This window comes from Xiphias gladius, chromosome 22, assembly GCF_016859285.1.
Source record: "Xiphias gladius isolate SHS-SW01 ecotype Sanya breed wild chromosome 22, ASM1685928v1, whole genome shotgun sequence".
NCBI lineage: Eukaryota > Metazoa > Chordata > Actinopteri > Istiophoriformes > Xiphiidae > Xiphias > Xiphias gladius.
In genome coordinates, this window is record NC_053421.1 from 20897671 (window position 1) to 20913967 (window position 16297).

Consider the following 16297-nt stretch of genomic DNA (forward strand, 5'->3'; position numbering starts at 1 on the left):
GCTTTTGTATTTCTAAAATGGAACACAATCAGTGGCACACAGGAGGAGAGTAAATAATATTTTCTGAATGTCATTTAATATAGAAGAAATCCAAAGTACAGTAAATTAAATAGTAGGGTGCAATGTGCTTGAGAGCTGTCGTGCAAAAGGGATTATAATAACATTTTCACAGATGCTTTGAGCTGGTTCTGCTCTGGAAAAAAGGTTGAAAGGGAAACAAATCAACAAAATAAAAACCTCGTCCTATAACCCAAATGGTTCATTCATAATACACAGCTGAACAATTATGTTTGCCACAGAAAGGAGAGAATTGCATGTGGAGTCTTTTCATCTCTCACAGTACACGAGACTCATCCCCCCCATCATTTTGCTAAGAATGTAACCCACCATTTCCCACACTGCAGAATATAAAATCGCCCACCTTTTTGTCCAAGACGCATGACTGCATCCTACACCCACAAGCAAAGCAGCTCCTGATTCTCTACAGCAATCAATTGCCCTTCAGTTTTTTTTTTTTTTTTTTACACCCAGCTTGTCACTGATTATGATACTGTTCTCTCTTTGCCTCCCTCCTTTCCTCCCCCTATACTATTTCCTCCCTCTTTAAGTATCCCCTCTATGCCATCCCTCATTTTCTGGCCACCCACTCCATCTCCCCTGTCTCTTGCTCCATCTTCCTTCCCCCTCCTCGTCCTTCCACCTGCCTGTGCAGTCACACCAGAGGCTGTTTGTCTCCGCAGGCGGAGGGTAAGGACTCCGAACTGGCTTTGTAGATGGGCTTTTTCTGAGACCGGTCATCACTGTAGAGAGGGAGAGAAGGAAAGACAGAGGAGCATGATTATCAGTATATCGACCTCCCAGTGGGCACTAAAAAAAGTATAAGTGAGGAAAATATAGACCAGAACTGAGTGATGAGAGCACACCTGGCTGTTGATATGAAAGTCCATTTGTCTCTCTTTTGCTCTCTGTCTCTTATGTACACACATGTTGGTATAATCATGGCACCACATGCTCAGCCACATTTGTAAAGATTAACTTTTTTCCTCTACAGCGCCATAAAGCCAAAGAAATCACGTATGACACGTGCTTCATACATTCGGTCTTTTAAAAAATTTTTTTTTTCTCAGCCTCTACGGAAATGAAGTTAATTAGCGAAGCTGCATGGGGTCATGGTGAACATTAACAGGCTGTCAGCAAACAGGTTTAACGGGATTTCCACTATTATTCTTATCATTGCTGTGGCCCTTTTTATGTTTTATATACTATCAAAAAAACTAAACCTGGTGCTATGAGTCCTGGCGTTTCATACACGGAGAGTGTGTGGAAAAACACGGCAGAGGAGGGAGCACGAAAGAGACCAAGGATTGGGTCAAGTCAGTCAGAGCTGCTGAGGCAAAATTTAATACTCAGTGTGGATTATACCTTTTAAAACACATAAAAGCACAAAGGCGCTAGTCTGCACACGTATAGAAAGTTTTTTTGCAAGAACACTTAGCACACACAATACACACACTGTAAGGGAAATGGCCCTGGTTCTGTTACACGAGACAAATTGCAGCAATAGCAATATCTGTAATATATGGTCAACTGCAGGAGGACAGACTGGGGCAAAGTTAAGGAAAATAGGAAGGTGCATAAAGTGTTGTAAAGAAATCAAACACACACACACACACACACACACACACACACACACACACACAAAGGCATGTTATCCGTCGGAGTTTGAACATGATTTAAGACGAAGATCACAAGCAAAGAGCAAAGTGATTGTTATTATGAAAGAGGAGCGCACACAAACACTCAGACAGTCGTTTCTTACATGGGTCCCTTGCTGGTCTTGGTCTGCTTGGCCCTGCGGCACAGGAATACGCTCACAGAAAGGCTGAACACCAAGAGAGCCACAGCCGACGCCGAGGTCATCAAAATGAGACGGCCATTACTAGACTCATACCAGGGGGCATCCTCTGTGGGACAAGTCAGTCAGACATGAAGGGAAACATGCATCACACAGAATCCGAAATCAGATCAACTATGAGCTTCCTGCCTTCAGGCAAAGCTTCTAATGGAACCTCCCGTTTGTTTATGGAAGAAAAGAGAATCTGGAGTTCAGACCGTTACGTCCCGAACACGGCACTGATCTTCAAGAAGTCTGCCTGTGATGATTTTTTTAAAAACTGGCTTATTAGCCCCTTCACGTGCATTTCAAAATAATAAATTTGAAGAAGTGGATTATGTGGACCTAATGCTCTGAAACCTTTATTTAAAGTAGTGGACAAACTAAACATTGAAATATTAAAGTTATGAAAATTTGAAGCAGCAGCAAACACAAAGCTTTGTCTGTTCGCATACAGTAATTCCTTATGTTGAGAGGATTTCTTGGCAGCTGGAGTAACACAGGTTTTCACCAGGAATGTTTGCTCGAGGTTTGTACTGCTATTGTAGTGCAACTTCAAAGCAACGGCAGGGACATGCAACATTTGCTCACCATACCGTCAAGGATGAGCAAACATTATTCCAGCATCTAGAAACTATTACCTTTTTAATTAGTACATATGCTTCAGAGAAGATACTGGAGACACTATGGCGCACAGTGACCAATGAGTCAATTGAAGCCGTAATAAGATAACTCTACCATAATAAATAACATGCATTGGCTTAATTGCATTTTCAGAGGTTACGTAATTTCAGCAACTGAAATCAAAAGGCTTATGAATTCTGCTGGGTGAGAGGAGGATGTTTAAAAACTGCAGTGCATTAACACAGTGCCGTCATCTCACAGGTCACTGATAAAGATGATGAAGACAGATGAAGTGCTATAAATTGGATTAGTTATAATGTAATGGAATTAGTCCTCCACTTGGATACAATATTCATGTTCAATGAGAAATAGGACACTTTTGTCAGTCATTCAGATTTTCTGACAAAGAAAGAAATTTCAATCACCTGTAATTTCAGTCAGGACTTCTTTGTCACATTTTTAATGTGAGGTGTTTTCATAAATGCTTGCACCTCTCTTTGTAGTCTTCTTCCAACTTTTTCATAACGTCTACGGCAGATAAATTAATCCTCAACCCTGTACTGCTTCCTTAAAAATGTGTGGCATTAAAGGATTCACACAAATGAAAACTTTCACTTATGCTCCTGATGACATAATTGAACCCAAACACCTGGCCTCTGTGGTCACATTTGAGTAGCTATTTTAAGAAGAAACCACATTTTTTTTTTTTTTTTTTTTTGCTTAGGGAATGTTGACAGCTGAATTTCCCGACACTTACAAAGAAACCTCAAACCAGTTTTGAGAAATGGGAAGTGACAAAAACTGCTCTAGTGTCAGTCAGTACAAAGGGCAACAGGCCTTGTCCAAGTAGATCTGAAGTCTTTTCTTACCAGGCAGTACGGTGATCCTGACTGTGTGTTTCTTGCTGAGTGACTCCACGGAAGGATGCTCAGCCGTGCAAGTGTACTGTCCTTCATCCGTCACACTCACCTTCTTCAGTGTCAGCATGGAGGAAGGCAGGATCCAGTCGCTACCCTGAGAGGTAAAGATGGAGACACATAAGAGAGCATAAAAGACCGAATAAACAGAAATAAAGGCAGAAAGTAGAAAAATTATTTTATTGGCCAGACTGTTTGCAGCCCTTCGAGACAAATTAGTATAAATTAAAACTGTTTAGCTGAGAGCACAAGAGGTAGAGAATAAACAATGCTAGTTGACAAAAGAGAGAGACAGAAAGAGAAAGCAAAACGGACTGTCATGCATCATGAATGTAGAAACAACAGCGATGGAGATAGAAAGGTGGCAGAAAGTGTTATTTTGGATTTGTGGAAAGAGGTACAAAGAAAGCAATTAAAATAGAACAAGATAGGGAGAAATGTAGAGACTGGCAGGGGTATTGGGACAGAGACAGAAAGACATAAATATCTGCTGGTGTGTGGCCCTCAGAGGGCAGTCCCCAAAGTCCCACATGAAGTGTATTTACCTGAGCAGTATTCCCAATGAAAGAATACACATCGACACAAGTCAATAACCCAGATAACACTGACATCCGCAATGAATGATGCTGCAAGATCAAACTGTTAAACCAACACAAAATGAGATGGCAAGGGAGCGGGATGAATTGTTTAAACAAAAATAGCTGCACCATTATGAGATGGAGCCCAACATGGGAGGGAACAAATAATAGGCCAAACACAAGGACTGGGAAACAAATGAGCATGGAGGAGGGGGTAAAAAAAAAAAAAAGACATTACACCATGCAAATGATTTGGCTCCGGGGAGCTGCAGCTCCTGCCAAGAAAGTCCATTTCAATTTGAATGGATCTGAATTAAGAGGATTTCCCATAAAGGCCAGGTCTGGCCAAGCAGCTTTTTGTATGCAAATCCAATGGCTCCCAAAGCAGTGCCCCGTTTCTGCCTCTGTCCTGCTGTCATTACCGGGGGCCAGTGTGCCCACAGCACCTGTCTGTCAAAGTGGGCCATGCTGATGCCACTTTCTGCCCCATATCCATTGCTGTCAAACATACAGTGGGCTTACACAAACAGACAAAGACACACACACACACACAAACACACTCCAATCAAAGATTCCACCTCATCTTATCATTTCCTCAAACGCGTCATTCCTCTTTTCCAAAGGTTTTGTGACTTATGTAAATGCAGCACGAATAGATCGACAGGTAAATCATGAGTGCTGGCGCGCTAAAAGAGTCCTTCTCCATCAGGTGACGGACTTGTCACTCAAGCCGACAATAATTGTTATTCTTCATCAAAAATGGCAGCGCTGTATATTCAGGAAACGATGACAAAAATCGGAGGACAAACAGTATTAGCAGTATAAAATGTCCACTGAATTGGATTTGGACTTGTAAGCCCATTTAAAACCCGGATTAGTAGTGACCCTTTAACAAGCATATTAACCCCGCGCCGAGTTATCAACGAGAAAAACAAAAGGGGAAAATAGGATATTAGGTCTGCCGGTTCCCAAGATGTCTTCATAGTTGCACAGCTCCATTACACCTGTTACCTGCTAGTGGCGGTAGTGGTAATTTGGATGATGCTCTGAAAGTGTAATACCATTTTCTCACCACAAAGGCACTCTGCATCCCCGAACTCGTCAACTTTTTCTGTTTCTACATGCCTGTCGTCACAATGGCATTTTACACTGAGACATCTTAATTTCCCTCGGGCGAGGGTTTCTCAGCACAGCAAAGAGCCCAGTTGAATAATTCAATGCCAGTTAAGCAAACACTAAAAACAACATTAGAAATCTCTCACACAATTGTGTTCAGGTTGACTGGCTCTTGTCTAGACCTCATTAAACAATTAATCCTCTGTAAGTGGGAGAGCTGCAATCCCCAGTGAGAGTTCGGCCTAAGCCAACTGGTCACTTAAAGACAGAGCAGAGTGGAGGGGATGGAAAGACGACAGGCGAGGGGAAACGAGCTTTAGAAAGTCAGGGAGAGAAACCGAGACGTGTTAGGGGAGGAGAGAAACTTAAGAGAATGCTTGAACAAAGCCAAGAGAGTCTCGGAGAGGCTGGAAGAAGACAAGAAAAAATAAAGAGGTCATATCAAAAGGGGAGGGAGGGAGCGGGTGAGAGAGTGACAAGTTTCCAAAAGCATAATGAGGACGCCGCCACTGAGCACATTCCCGAGGCTTTCTCACCTCTTTGCGCCAGAAGTAGCTTGGCTCTTCTGATGAGCTGGCAAAGCACTTCAGCACCACATCATCCCCGGCTTGCACCTTCAGCTCCTGTGGGACACTCAGGTAGAGCGTGTAGCCTTCCCTTGACACTGAAGGCTCTCCCATGTCTAAAACACCGTCAGAATGAGGAAGCATCAGGCATTAATGAGGCAATAAATGTAGTGTATGCTGAAGCTACTTCCTCAAGAGTTTGGGATGTGACTGAGTATATGTTTGCAGTGGTAGCAGCTGGTAAACGCTCAGATCTTTTTAAGTATATTTGAGTATATCGGCTCAAGTATGAATGCCCCCCCCCACTGGTACAGACTGTTCCAGGCAATCGATAATAATGATAATAGGCTTCATCTTATCGAAGTCTTTAGAGAGGCAGTGTTGTGAATAATGGCTCATTTTCTCGTCAATCTCAATAGATGGCCCAAGTCCATCTCGCTCCTGGCTTCTCTCCTCCACTGTCTCCTTCAGTCCTTTAGTCCATTCTAATCTTTGCCGCTTATTGATTCCTCCCATGAGGCTGAGGAGCCTATCAAACAGCATAACGGTCGATTTGATGGCCACTGAGAAGATAGAGGACACTGCTAATCTGCCTAGCTATACCACGGATGCTGTTTCATGCGATTGTGTATCCTACATTGATAGTTTCAAACTGGAGCCCGACCGGGATAATATATATCTGTTTGACTGGAGTGCAGAAAAAAAATTCTGAACTGACTGTATACATCTTATCGTAGGTAACACAGTGTTGGATTCACAGAGTTGGATCTGTGCTTTTTTTTTTTGCAGTTGTTTTGTTGTGCAGCTGCATTGCATAGATATGTCTTGAGTTATTAATTATTAATGTGTTTTTCTATCCCTCACTGTGAGGAAAGTTGTGTCCACAGTGTCTGAAAGATTGTCTTTACCCCCTGTTGGCTGGAAATATGAGGGAAAATTGCAAGGATTCAGAGTTTCTCTGTTTAGTTTCCTCACCTAGACTGTTTACCAGTATAAATTCAGGTGGTTTTTATGCTTTCCTCTTTGTTAGTGATGTCGGAATTCTCAGCTATGCCACACATTTCCTTATTGGAAAGTGAAGCTCGGAAATTGTGTCTTTGTACGTCGCATATTTATCTACGCTACTGTCTGATTCCTACAGACATCCTTTTGACTTCTATAGGAAACAGATAAGATTAAAAAAAAATCGAAGGTTTCCCTCTTTTTCGCAAAAGGGGAAATAGTCTCAAAGAGCCATTGTTTCATAGACTTTCAGCGGACGGCTCCCACGTAGCTCCTACCCATATCAGCCCAGGCACTCACAATGCACTTTGAAGGCCAGCGGCTGGGAGGAGTTGTCTGGTGCGGTCACATTTTCAGCGTCGGACACACAGCGGTAGGACCCTTCAGAGGACTTTCCTGCATAGGGGATAGACAGCACTATCCTGTCAGCTGCCCGCTCTATTTCCATTGAATAGAAGCACCACGGTCGCTCATACACTGGACGCCACATCTTTATGCTCTGGTGAAGAGGAAGAAAGGGGGAAAAAAAAAAGAAAGAATAAAGAGAAACAAACAAGAGAAACTTTCATTTATCTTTCGGATTTATTTTTCAAAGATGAAAAATATTTTGTCGGCCATTTAATCACAAGAAACGGAGTTTGTGGTGGCATAAAGTGAAGTGAAAAACTTTGGATTTGGAAAAAAATTTGGAAAAAAACTTGACCATAGTTGCGGATGATGGCGATGGCACTTGGTCTGTTGTACTGCATATTCGGAGATTCAGGTGTTCACATAATCACATTAGATTACGGTGACAAGCATTTTGATGGATTACATTTCATGTATTACATTTTTTGTTTTTTAATTCTCCACTGTGTTAAACCACACGGCAGTCAGCTGGTTGATGTGATATTTACATAGAGCAGTTGCCCATCTAGGGACAGGCATGCCAAATTAGTTTCGGCTATAAAAGCAATCTTCAGTGAACATTCCGTTCTTATGTACAGTATCAGTCTATATTTTGTTTAAAAACAAAACATTATAATAAAATTATTAAATCAATTTTCTCACTACTGCAAAATTTATTGAACCACTGAGAGTACTTTACAATTTTACAATACCTCAAACAATATTAGAACACTTTAGCACTTTAACCTTTCTTACCACAGCTGCAGTGTTGTAAACAGGGCCAGATTATGGGGAAAGGAGAGTGCTGAACATTTGAAACGCACCACGTCTCTCCTGAGTTTTCTCTCACACCCAACCACCCATGTGTTCCCGCAGCTCACCTTGGAGAAGATCTCAAAGCGGACCTGGCTGATGTTGTGCTCAGAGTCCGAGTACAGACACTCCAGTGCGACCGGATCTCCCTCCAGAACCGGCTGGGTTGGCCCTTTAATGAGCAAAGTGGCTGCATGTGGACAGAGATTACAGGTATGGGTCATTGATCACAACGGGAATAGATGGGGGGCTCAGGAGTGAAGGCGTGTTAACCTGCACTGGGGATCTGGCTACTGTTCTGGGCAACACTTTCAAAACAGCCTCTCCCTTTTCCTGACATTTGTTACAGGACGCTGCTGGAAAACTGCGAACACTCTCAAAGTCCCCATGGCCGCATGACCAGCAGCAGGTTCCTCTACTTTTCTGACACTACAATATTTTTTCGCAGATAATACCTGAATATGAGGTTGGTTTTGGCACACAGTATATACATAAAGATATTTAATGGTTCTTCTTGACAGTCTCACGACGATTCCACCAACATTTCTTGTTTTAGTCTGAGTTGCTTGCCTGTCTGAGACAGACAGGCAAGCACACAAACACACAAACACACATGTAACAAAACAAAACCCAGGAGCAGCAACGGTATGTATATGTGTGTGTAAAAAAAAAGAAAGAAAAAATAACAAAAAAAGACCAGAAAAAGACTTTAAGACTAAAACAACAGCTCACTACAGAGGAGCAATTATGTTCTTAGAGGAGAAAAAAGAAGCATATTTACCATAACTGCCATGAATCAGGGAGACCAGTGCAACAACTAGAAGAACTTTCATGGCTGTGAAAATCCCCTTTCAGTATCAGAAAAAAACGCAGTGCTGTGCTGCGCAGCTTCTGGTCTGAAATGAAAGTTTACCAACTATTTATCTCTAACGCAATGTAGGTGTGGTTTTCCATTTCGGTGTTTTTACAGGAAGTGGGTTCAAATTAGTTGTAAATTCTGAACGCACAGTGGAACCGTCCATGCCAATCGTCATGCAGGCGAAAATAAATAAGCCTTATTATGTTTCACCGGTCTCCGGACTCATTTTTGCTGATGAAAATTCACGCCCGAAATACCGTTTATTCCAAGTGTAAGTGGGAGAACCGCCGCCGCTCCAATAATCAAATCCGCTCCCGGTGCGTCATTCGTCTCCGAGGGGCGCCGGACCTATCGCGTTTTCGGTCCGAGCTTGCCCCCCTTTTTGTCGTCGTCGAGGCCAGGTCCCCTCGCTCAGCACAATCGGGAAGGCGTCTCGACGTGTCGCCGCGGAGCCTTGAAATCTCCCGGCGTGACCTGTAGTGCCGAACAGGCGAGCGATTTTTTTACGCTTCGCTTTGCCGTGACCTTGCGGTTCACCGCGGCTGAACAAGGGGGGACAAAACCGAAAGAGGCTCGGTCTGTCAAGCGCTCAGAGAGACAGCTTGCCTCACACGCACTTGAACACTTGACACCGTTAGACCGAGGGACGCCCAATAGATGGGAAGCGATCTGTCTGGCCGCATCTGCCACAGACCTGAGCACTTAAAGCCTGTTACTGTTTAAAAAAAAAAAGAATCCCAAAATCTTAGAAAACTGAACAAATACCTGTAAAACCATGTGTCGAAGATTTACCCTAGGTATTATAGGGTCTCTGCCACTTTGTCTGTATTATTTCCTTATTTAAACGACCATTACCACTACTAAGGATATTAACTACTTCTTATGACTTGATTTGTGTTAAACTGCATAAACGCTCTGAGGCTGGTTTAGAGGCACTGGTTATGGTAAAGGTGTCCGCATCTGATTCCCGATATTATTCCATTTCGAATAATATTTTACGGTTATTGCATTGCAGTTATTTACCAGAAAGACTTTTGAAATGGCTCAGGTTTCCCAAACAAGCTTTATTAACATGTACAGGCGCACACATTTTCTCCCTTTGGTATTATTTTTTGCATATTTGATGTTATACAGATACACAGGAGAGTGTGTTTACAGCAAGATGTTATCGTCATCGGCTGTATCGCCAGTAGCACCAGTAGTCTCTGTAGAAGCTTTTAAAAAAGCAACTGAAGACCCATCTGTTCAAATTGACCTTTCTCTCACCCTAAGATGTCTTGTGCTTGTTCTTCAGTGTGTTTCTTTTGGGGTCCTCGGTTGCCTGTGTTTTTAGTCGATGGTGTTTTCCCTAACTTTTATCTTATGGCTCAAGTTTTTATTGTTGTATGCTTTTATTGCCTTTCTTTTGTATGTTTTTGTGGTCTTGTTCTTTTTTTTGTGAGACGCATGTGAAATTTATTTCTCTGAAAGGTGCTGTACCAAATAAATGTATCATTATTATTGTTATTTTTCCGCACTTCCAACAGTATCTAAAATGACCTTGATTAGCATTAAGGGGGCCCCGGGGCAAAAATGTGTTATATACATGATAGTTTCAGTATTTCCCAGGGCCCCAAAAACCATCCAGGGTTTAAATAGCTGATTGGTCGAATAAAGTGAAATTAACTGGCAACAATTTTTATTAATCATTAATCATCATTAATTAATCATTTCAGTCCATGTTTTAAGCAAAAATGTCAAAAATTCACTGGTGCCAGCTTCTCAAATATGACTATTTGCTTGTCTCTCAATTTTCTATGATAGTAAACTCAACATTTTTGTATCGACTGTTGGACAGGCAAAACAAGCAATCTGAATATGTTGACTTGGGCTTCAAGGAACAATGATTGGCATTCTTCGCTTTTTTTTTTGTTTGTTTGTTTGTTTTTGACATTTTACACACTGGACAATCAATCGATTATTAAAGAAAATAATTGTCAGATGTATTGATAATGAAAGTAATTGTTGGTTGCAGCCTTAAAGTAGGCTACTTCTGTGATGGGATAGTACGACCCTGCTCAAGGATTTTTGTGGGTTAATCACTTGACACACACAAAAAAGCAAGCATAGCTGAATCTTTACAACAACTGATGCATTCAAGTGCAAAAGGTCACAAAGTGTGGCAGTTGATCCAAATATTCAACAAATCAACGTAAAAACAGAGAAATATAAAAGACTACACATATAGCCAGCTCTTCGTAGCTTGATATTTTACTATATTGCAAATTTCTAACAAAATTTCGATTAATTGCATAATGTAGATTTAAATTATTTGGAGTAAACCTGGGACTTTTGGGGCCCCCGGGGACCTGAGGCCCCTGGGCAGTTTCCCGTTTCGCCCTGTTGTAGTCCAGCCTCGACGTCTGCGATCACTGCACCGGATCCACCGCGACTCAAATTAATGGAGCGGGGGAGCTCAATCCATTTGTTGAATAATGGTGTAGTTCTAGAAAATAACCAGCAGGTGGCAGGGCGGAGACGATGCGCTGCCACAGGAAATAGGCAGAAATAAAGCGGAAGTAGTGAAATAGATCCTCGATCATTTTGCTAGCTGGGCAGAGGCAATCTGAAGCGGTCTTCTCTGTATCAAACTCATACACTGCCGTCAACGGTAGCGAAAGATGGACAGATAGTTTTTGATTAATTGGGTAAGTTGGCAGTTGAACACGTAAATTCAAGATGCAGCGTGCATAAAGTCGCGCCGCTAGATTAGCTGCCAGATTAGCCTGTCCGGCTAACGCTAAAGCTTGATAGCGGCTATTGTTTTTAGCACATAACGTTATGTTAACGTCGGTATTTGCTTTATTTGTTGAAGGAGCACAGCCACCGAATAGTTACCTGCGTGGTGTTTGTATTTTATAAGTGTGGTGTTATTTTGCTTACTCCTTAATATTTTGAATTGTTCCCATAGCGTCATTTTACGGCTAAATTCCTGTATGTATGTTGTAGCTAATGCAGCTAGCAAACGTTTTTTTGACATTATAAAAGTAGTTAAAATAATGATAAACTATGTATGCAGAACTTTAAGGAACAAAGTCAAAAAGTGGTTAACGGGAAAGATTGAAACGTCAGCACTGCAATTACATAAAATTGTGATTTTACTATTTTGCTAGTTAAGAAAATGAAGTAGATTGAAAGACACCACAGTAAAATGTGATCAAAGTGAGTAAAATAAACAAATTAAGTAGAGAGAACATATGGATAAGAACTGGAAAAATAGAACATTGATAAAAGGCTTTTTCATAAAGATGATGCTATCTGGTTTAGGCTGATCAACCAGTTAACCTACTATTTAACCATACTTTGGGAGTATATAAATAATATCAGTTCTGACTTTATCCCAGATTTACGAACGTGGTCCCTGTCAGAGGATAACCCATCACACCTGTGCCCATCTTGGATTTTCACTCAGGACTCTTACACATACAGACACAGAGGAGATACAACAGTTTAGCCTCCTGTGAAACTCCAGAGTACGTCCACTTTTTCTGTGGCCACCAGCATGGCTAACAGCACCACAGCAGCTGTTAAGGTTTTGGGGGCCCCTGGCCCTGCTGGCAGAAGTAGTCCAGAAGGATCTCAGGTCAGTCCATGGTTATTCACCAAACCCAAAGATGTTGCTGCACCAGTATCAGTATAGTCCCACTGGCCTGCTATATTGAACATCAATGTACACAAACATGGATCTCATATTGTAGATTAGAAGCAGTAACATTTCCCTTGAAACTAAGAGCTACAATTTTTTTTTTTTTTTGGCAAAATGGAATAACTGCCCTAGTACAGTTATCTAATGTGTTGATTTATTGCATCATTTTGATCATAGCACAATATTTGCAGCTTTCTACTAGACAGTATACTACTTACAAACCCACTGCCTTCACAATCTTTGACATTAACCATTAATTCATAAGTAAGGAAAACTAATTCTCCTTAACATCCAAGCTACCTAAAGAGTAACACAGTCTCATGATAAAATTTGCCCTATCCATATCTTCTTTTCCCCCTTCATGATCAGAGTGACAGATTATATGTTGTGTTTAGTCTGTTTGAAATGGTATATTTGGCATAAAGATATTATTTTCACAAGTACTATCTTTTGTAAATATCAGTCATGTTTTAGCCTCATAACCCTGGGCCTTTTAATCTAAATGTAAAAGAAAAGTGTGCCCTGTTTTCTTTTTTTTTTTAAGCAGTTCAGGGCATCACTAGACTACTTTAGAGAACACACATCTGCACCTTTGAACTCTTTTGTAACTGAGTAAATGGATACATCTCCTTCCTGTTCCAGGTGCTCAGTAAGAAGAAGCTGCAGGACCTGGTGAGAGAGATTGACCCAAATGAGCAGCTTGATGAAGATGTTGAGGAGGTCTGTCTGTGGTTTTAATTACAGTTTGAAATTAACAATGTACTCGGATTTTTTTTTTTTTTGGCAAAATGGAATAACTGCCCTAGTACAGTTATCTAATGTGTTGATTTATTGCATCATTTTGATCATAGCACAATATTTGCAGCTTTCTACTAGACAGTATACTACTTACAAACCCACTGCCTTCACAATCTTTGACATTAACCATTAATTCATAAGTAAGGAAAACTAATTCTCCTTAACATCCAAGCTACCTAAAGAGTAAGACAGTCTCATGGTAAAATTTGCCCTATCCATATCTTCTTTTCCCCCTTCATGATCAGAGTGACAGATTATATGTTGTGTTTAGTCTGTTTGAAATGGTATATTTGGCATAAAGATATTATTTTCACAAGTACTATCTTTTGTAAATATCAGTCATGTTTTAGCCTCATAACCCTGGGCCTTTTAATCTAAATGTAAAAGAAAAGTGTGCCCTGTTTTCTTTTTTTTTTTAAGCAGTTCAGGGCATCACTAGACTACTTTAGAGAACACACATCTGCACCTTTGAACTCTTTCGTAACTGAGTAAATGGATACATCTCCTTCCTGTTCCAGGTGCTCAGTAAGAAGAAGCTGCAGGACCTGGTGAGAGAGATTGACCCAAATGAGCAGCTTGATGAAGATGTTGAGGAGGTCTGTCTGTGGTTTTAATTACAGTTTGAAATTAACAATGTACTCGGATTTTTTTTTTCATAGTTTGTAAGTGTAGAGTAAGCATAAGCAGCGATGCATTTTTTTTCTGTGAAATTAATACCACTTACATCTTGCATATATTCCTTAACTTACTGCCACATCCATCACTTGGAAACTTTATTCTGTTGAAAGCCTCGCTGCATGATAAATGGTGCGAGCAGCTGAAAACACAAGGGACTTTCCAGCAACTGTGGAATTTTGCTTTCCTTTACTGAACATGATTGATGGTTTTCCGAATGCCTGTCTTTTTTTCAGATGCTGCTACAAATTGCAGATGACTTTATAGAGAGCGTAGTGACAGCGGCTTGTCAACTGGCACGCCATCGCAAGTCCAACACCTTGGAGGTGAAGGATGTTCAATTACATCTTGGTAAGTTGCTAGTGGCTTTTTTTGCAAGGTTTTACCATCTTATTTTCACAAGGGTGGATTTTATTTCTATTTAGATCACAAAAAAATTTTCAAGTATGCAAAATATAGTGGCAAGCCTGAAATTACTGGGCAATCATTGCTTTCAAAAATGATATCAGAACTTGTATCAAAATCGTGCCCCATGAATCATGCCGATTCGACTTGCAAATCATTAATTTCTTAATCGTGAGTGTTTTGTCTTTAAACTTAGCCATAATAGATTTTTATGTTCATATGACAGTTATTTTGAATGTAAGAAGATATTTTTAAAAATTTCTATCCAATAAAAAACAACATTTGTGATAGTTGAAAGGAGCATATTTATTCCTTTAAATCTTACTGAAAACCTCTGACAGTTGGCAGATTAAAGGTAAGCCGAGTAATGTGGCAACCAAATCACTAGCAGGTGCATTATCATCTCTGCCGCTTTGCTGTGTTCAGTTTAAAGCACACACAGAACATCAGTGTATGGATACAAGACATTGTGCATTGCTTTTCTCAGAACGCCAGTGGAACATGTGGATTCCTGGTTATGGCTCAGATGAGATCCGGCCGTTCAAGAAGGCTTGCACCACAGAGGCTCACAAACAGGTGAGCAATAGAAGGCTTTGCTTCTTTTGGATATGTTAGAATATTCCTATTAATTGTAGAGGACCTGTAGAGTGTGCAGGGGTGGAGAAACATTACAGCTGTTGATTAATCTTTCGTGTCTCAGTAATATTAATTTGTTTTGTATTGGAATGAACATACTTTATCACGGCCCTAACATTTTGCAATTTTTTAATTTCAGAGAATGGCGCTGATCCGCAAGACAACCAAAAAATAGCAAGACTGTAGATTAATATGTTGTACCCACTCTGTAAAAAAAAAAAAAAAAATTTTCTTCTTTTTCAACTTGGATCTTTTGGACTGAGGTGAAGAAAGAGAGGGTTTGGGTGGGGATATATATATATATATTTTTTTTTTTTTTTTTTTTCTTTTTCTTTTGACATTAGTCAGTAGTTTCATTGTCATGTCTCCCTAATTGAGTGTTCTGCCAGCACCATCACACAATAATGTAATTGTTGTCCGATTCTGTTTTATTTCCATGAAGTTTAGCCTGGCAGAACTCTATTCATTGCATTTTTGCCAATAAACATTTACTGGAGTACTTCCTTTGGGTTGTGACCACTACTGTATCCCTTGTGCCTTCTCATACTCTTGAGCATTTGGATGTGAATGTTACTGATTCATCTGCCTCCTTAAAATGCTCGTTGGTGTCATCTTGCAAATAATAGTCATAAATGTTGAGTATGTAAAAGATCCCCCTGTTTACCCATGCTACTCATACAATGCTGTTTAATAGCTCTTTTATAATAAACAAAGGGTTTAAATACTAAATTTCCTACACTGCAAATAGTGGCCACAAATATGGTTAATTCTTTGCCTTCATTGGTGACATGTATGTGCTGTATTGTTATTGAATGTAGTAGGTTTTATTACAGTAACATTTATTTCAACCATTGTTAATTTTTTTTTAAACTTTTGTCTAATTCAGCAAATTGCATCAAAATAATGATAGAAGAAATTATCCCCAGATGCTGACTTTTCATAATGTCAGATTAAAAAAAATAATAATAAATGATTGATATTATCTCAAACAGACTTTTTTGGAGTATGGCGTCTGTTGCCAAGTGAACTACATACAGTACATAGGAGTGGACGATGTGTAAATTTGTAGGGAAGACTTTTAAATAAATAACCTGAAGCAAGTTAAAATACCTCTTTGCAGTGATTCTCCACATTTATGATTGAAACTCCCAGTAGTTTTAGAAATACCACACAAATGTATGGTACATGAACTACATCAAGGTTTTGAAGGGTCAAATGGAAGGGAAACATTTAAAATCTTGCAACAATCATTTTACTTGCTGTATATTTGCCGTGAACTAAGGACACAAACCAAGATACAGACACAACAGTAAACTACTGATCAGTGAATCTGGGTGTTTTT

General features: G+C 40.3%; 2 protein-coding genes across 4 annotated transcripts; one reads left to right on the plus strand and one right to left on the minus strand.

Annotated features, from left to right (window-relative positions):
• Positions 1–514: 514 nt before the first annotated feature.
• si:ch211-79k12.1 (uncharacterized protein LOC568891 homolog) lies at positions 515–9006 on the minus strand. Its single transcript, XM_040118801.1, has 7 exons — positions 8679–9006; positions 7966–8087; positions 6998–7196; positions 5666–5811; positions 3388–3532; positions 1820–1964; positions 515–800 (listed from the first exon to the last, which is right to left on the minus strand). The coding sequence occupies exons 1-7, from the start codon at positions 8728–8730 to the stop codon at positions 713–715; spliced, it is 897 nt and encodes a 298-aa protein (XP_039974735.1). The 5' UTR covers positions 8731–9006; the 3' UTR covers positions 515–712.
• Positions 9007–11273: 2267 nt separating this feature from the next.
• On the plus strand, positions 11274–15915 carry taf12 (TAF12 RNA polymerase II, TATA box binding protein (TBP)-associated factor). Of its 3 annotated transcripts, XM_040116705.1 has the most exons (5): positions 12259–12378; positions 13084–13161; positions 14151–14265; positions 14807–14895; positions 15095–15915. In XM_040116705.1, the coding sequence occupies exons 1-5, from the start codon at positions 12298–12300 to the stop codon at positions 15128–15130; spliced, it is 399 nt and encodes a 132-aa protein (XP_039972639.1). In that variant the 5' UTR covers positions 12259–12297; the 3' UTR covers positions 15131–15915. The 3 variants fall into 3 exon arrangements, 1 of the variants encoding a protein (XP_039972639.1); XR_005706362.1 differs by lacking the exons at positions 12259–12378; positions 13084–13161 and adding an exon at positions 13726–13835; XR_005706361.1 differs by lacking the exons at positions 14151–14265; positions 14807–14895; positions 15095–15915 and adding an exon at positions 11274–11443 and having other exon boundaries at positions 12140–12378; positions 13084–13162.
• Positions 15916–16297: the final 382 nt, after the last annotated feature.

Bases quoted from the DNA above. Each gene is read 5' to 3' on its own strand.
- si:ch211-79k12.1 (XM_040118801.1), bottom strand. From the start codon at position 8,730: ATGAAAGTTCTTCTAGTTGTTGCACTGGTCTCCCTGATTCATGGCAGT. The intron at 8,088-8,678 runs GTAAATATGCTT...GTCCACATGCAG, and splicing joins CCTGATTCATGGCAGTTATG to CCACTTTGCTCATTAAAGGG. The intron at 1,965-3,387 runs GTAAGAAAAGAC...CTTGTCCCACAG, and splicing joins CAGGATCACCGTACTGCCTG to AGGATGCCCCCTGGTATGAG.
- taf12 (XM_040116705.1), top strand. From the start codon at position 12,298: ATGGCTAACAGCACCACAGCAGCTGTTAAGGTTTTGGGGGCCCCTGGC. The intron at 14,266-14,806 runs GTAAGTTGCTAG...TGCTTTTCTCAG, and splicing joins GGATGTTCAATTACATCTTG to AACGCCAGTGGAACATGTGG. The intron at 14,896-15,094 runs GTGAGCAATAGA...TTTTAATTTCAG, and splicing joins CCACAGAGGCTCACAAACAG to AGAATGGCGCTGATCCGCAA.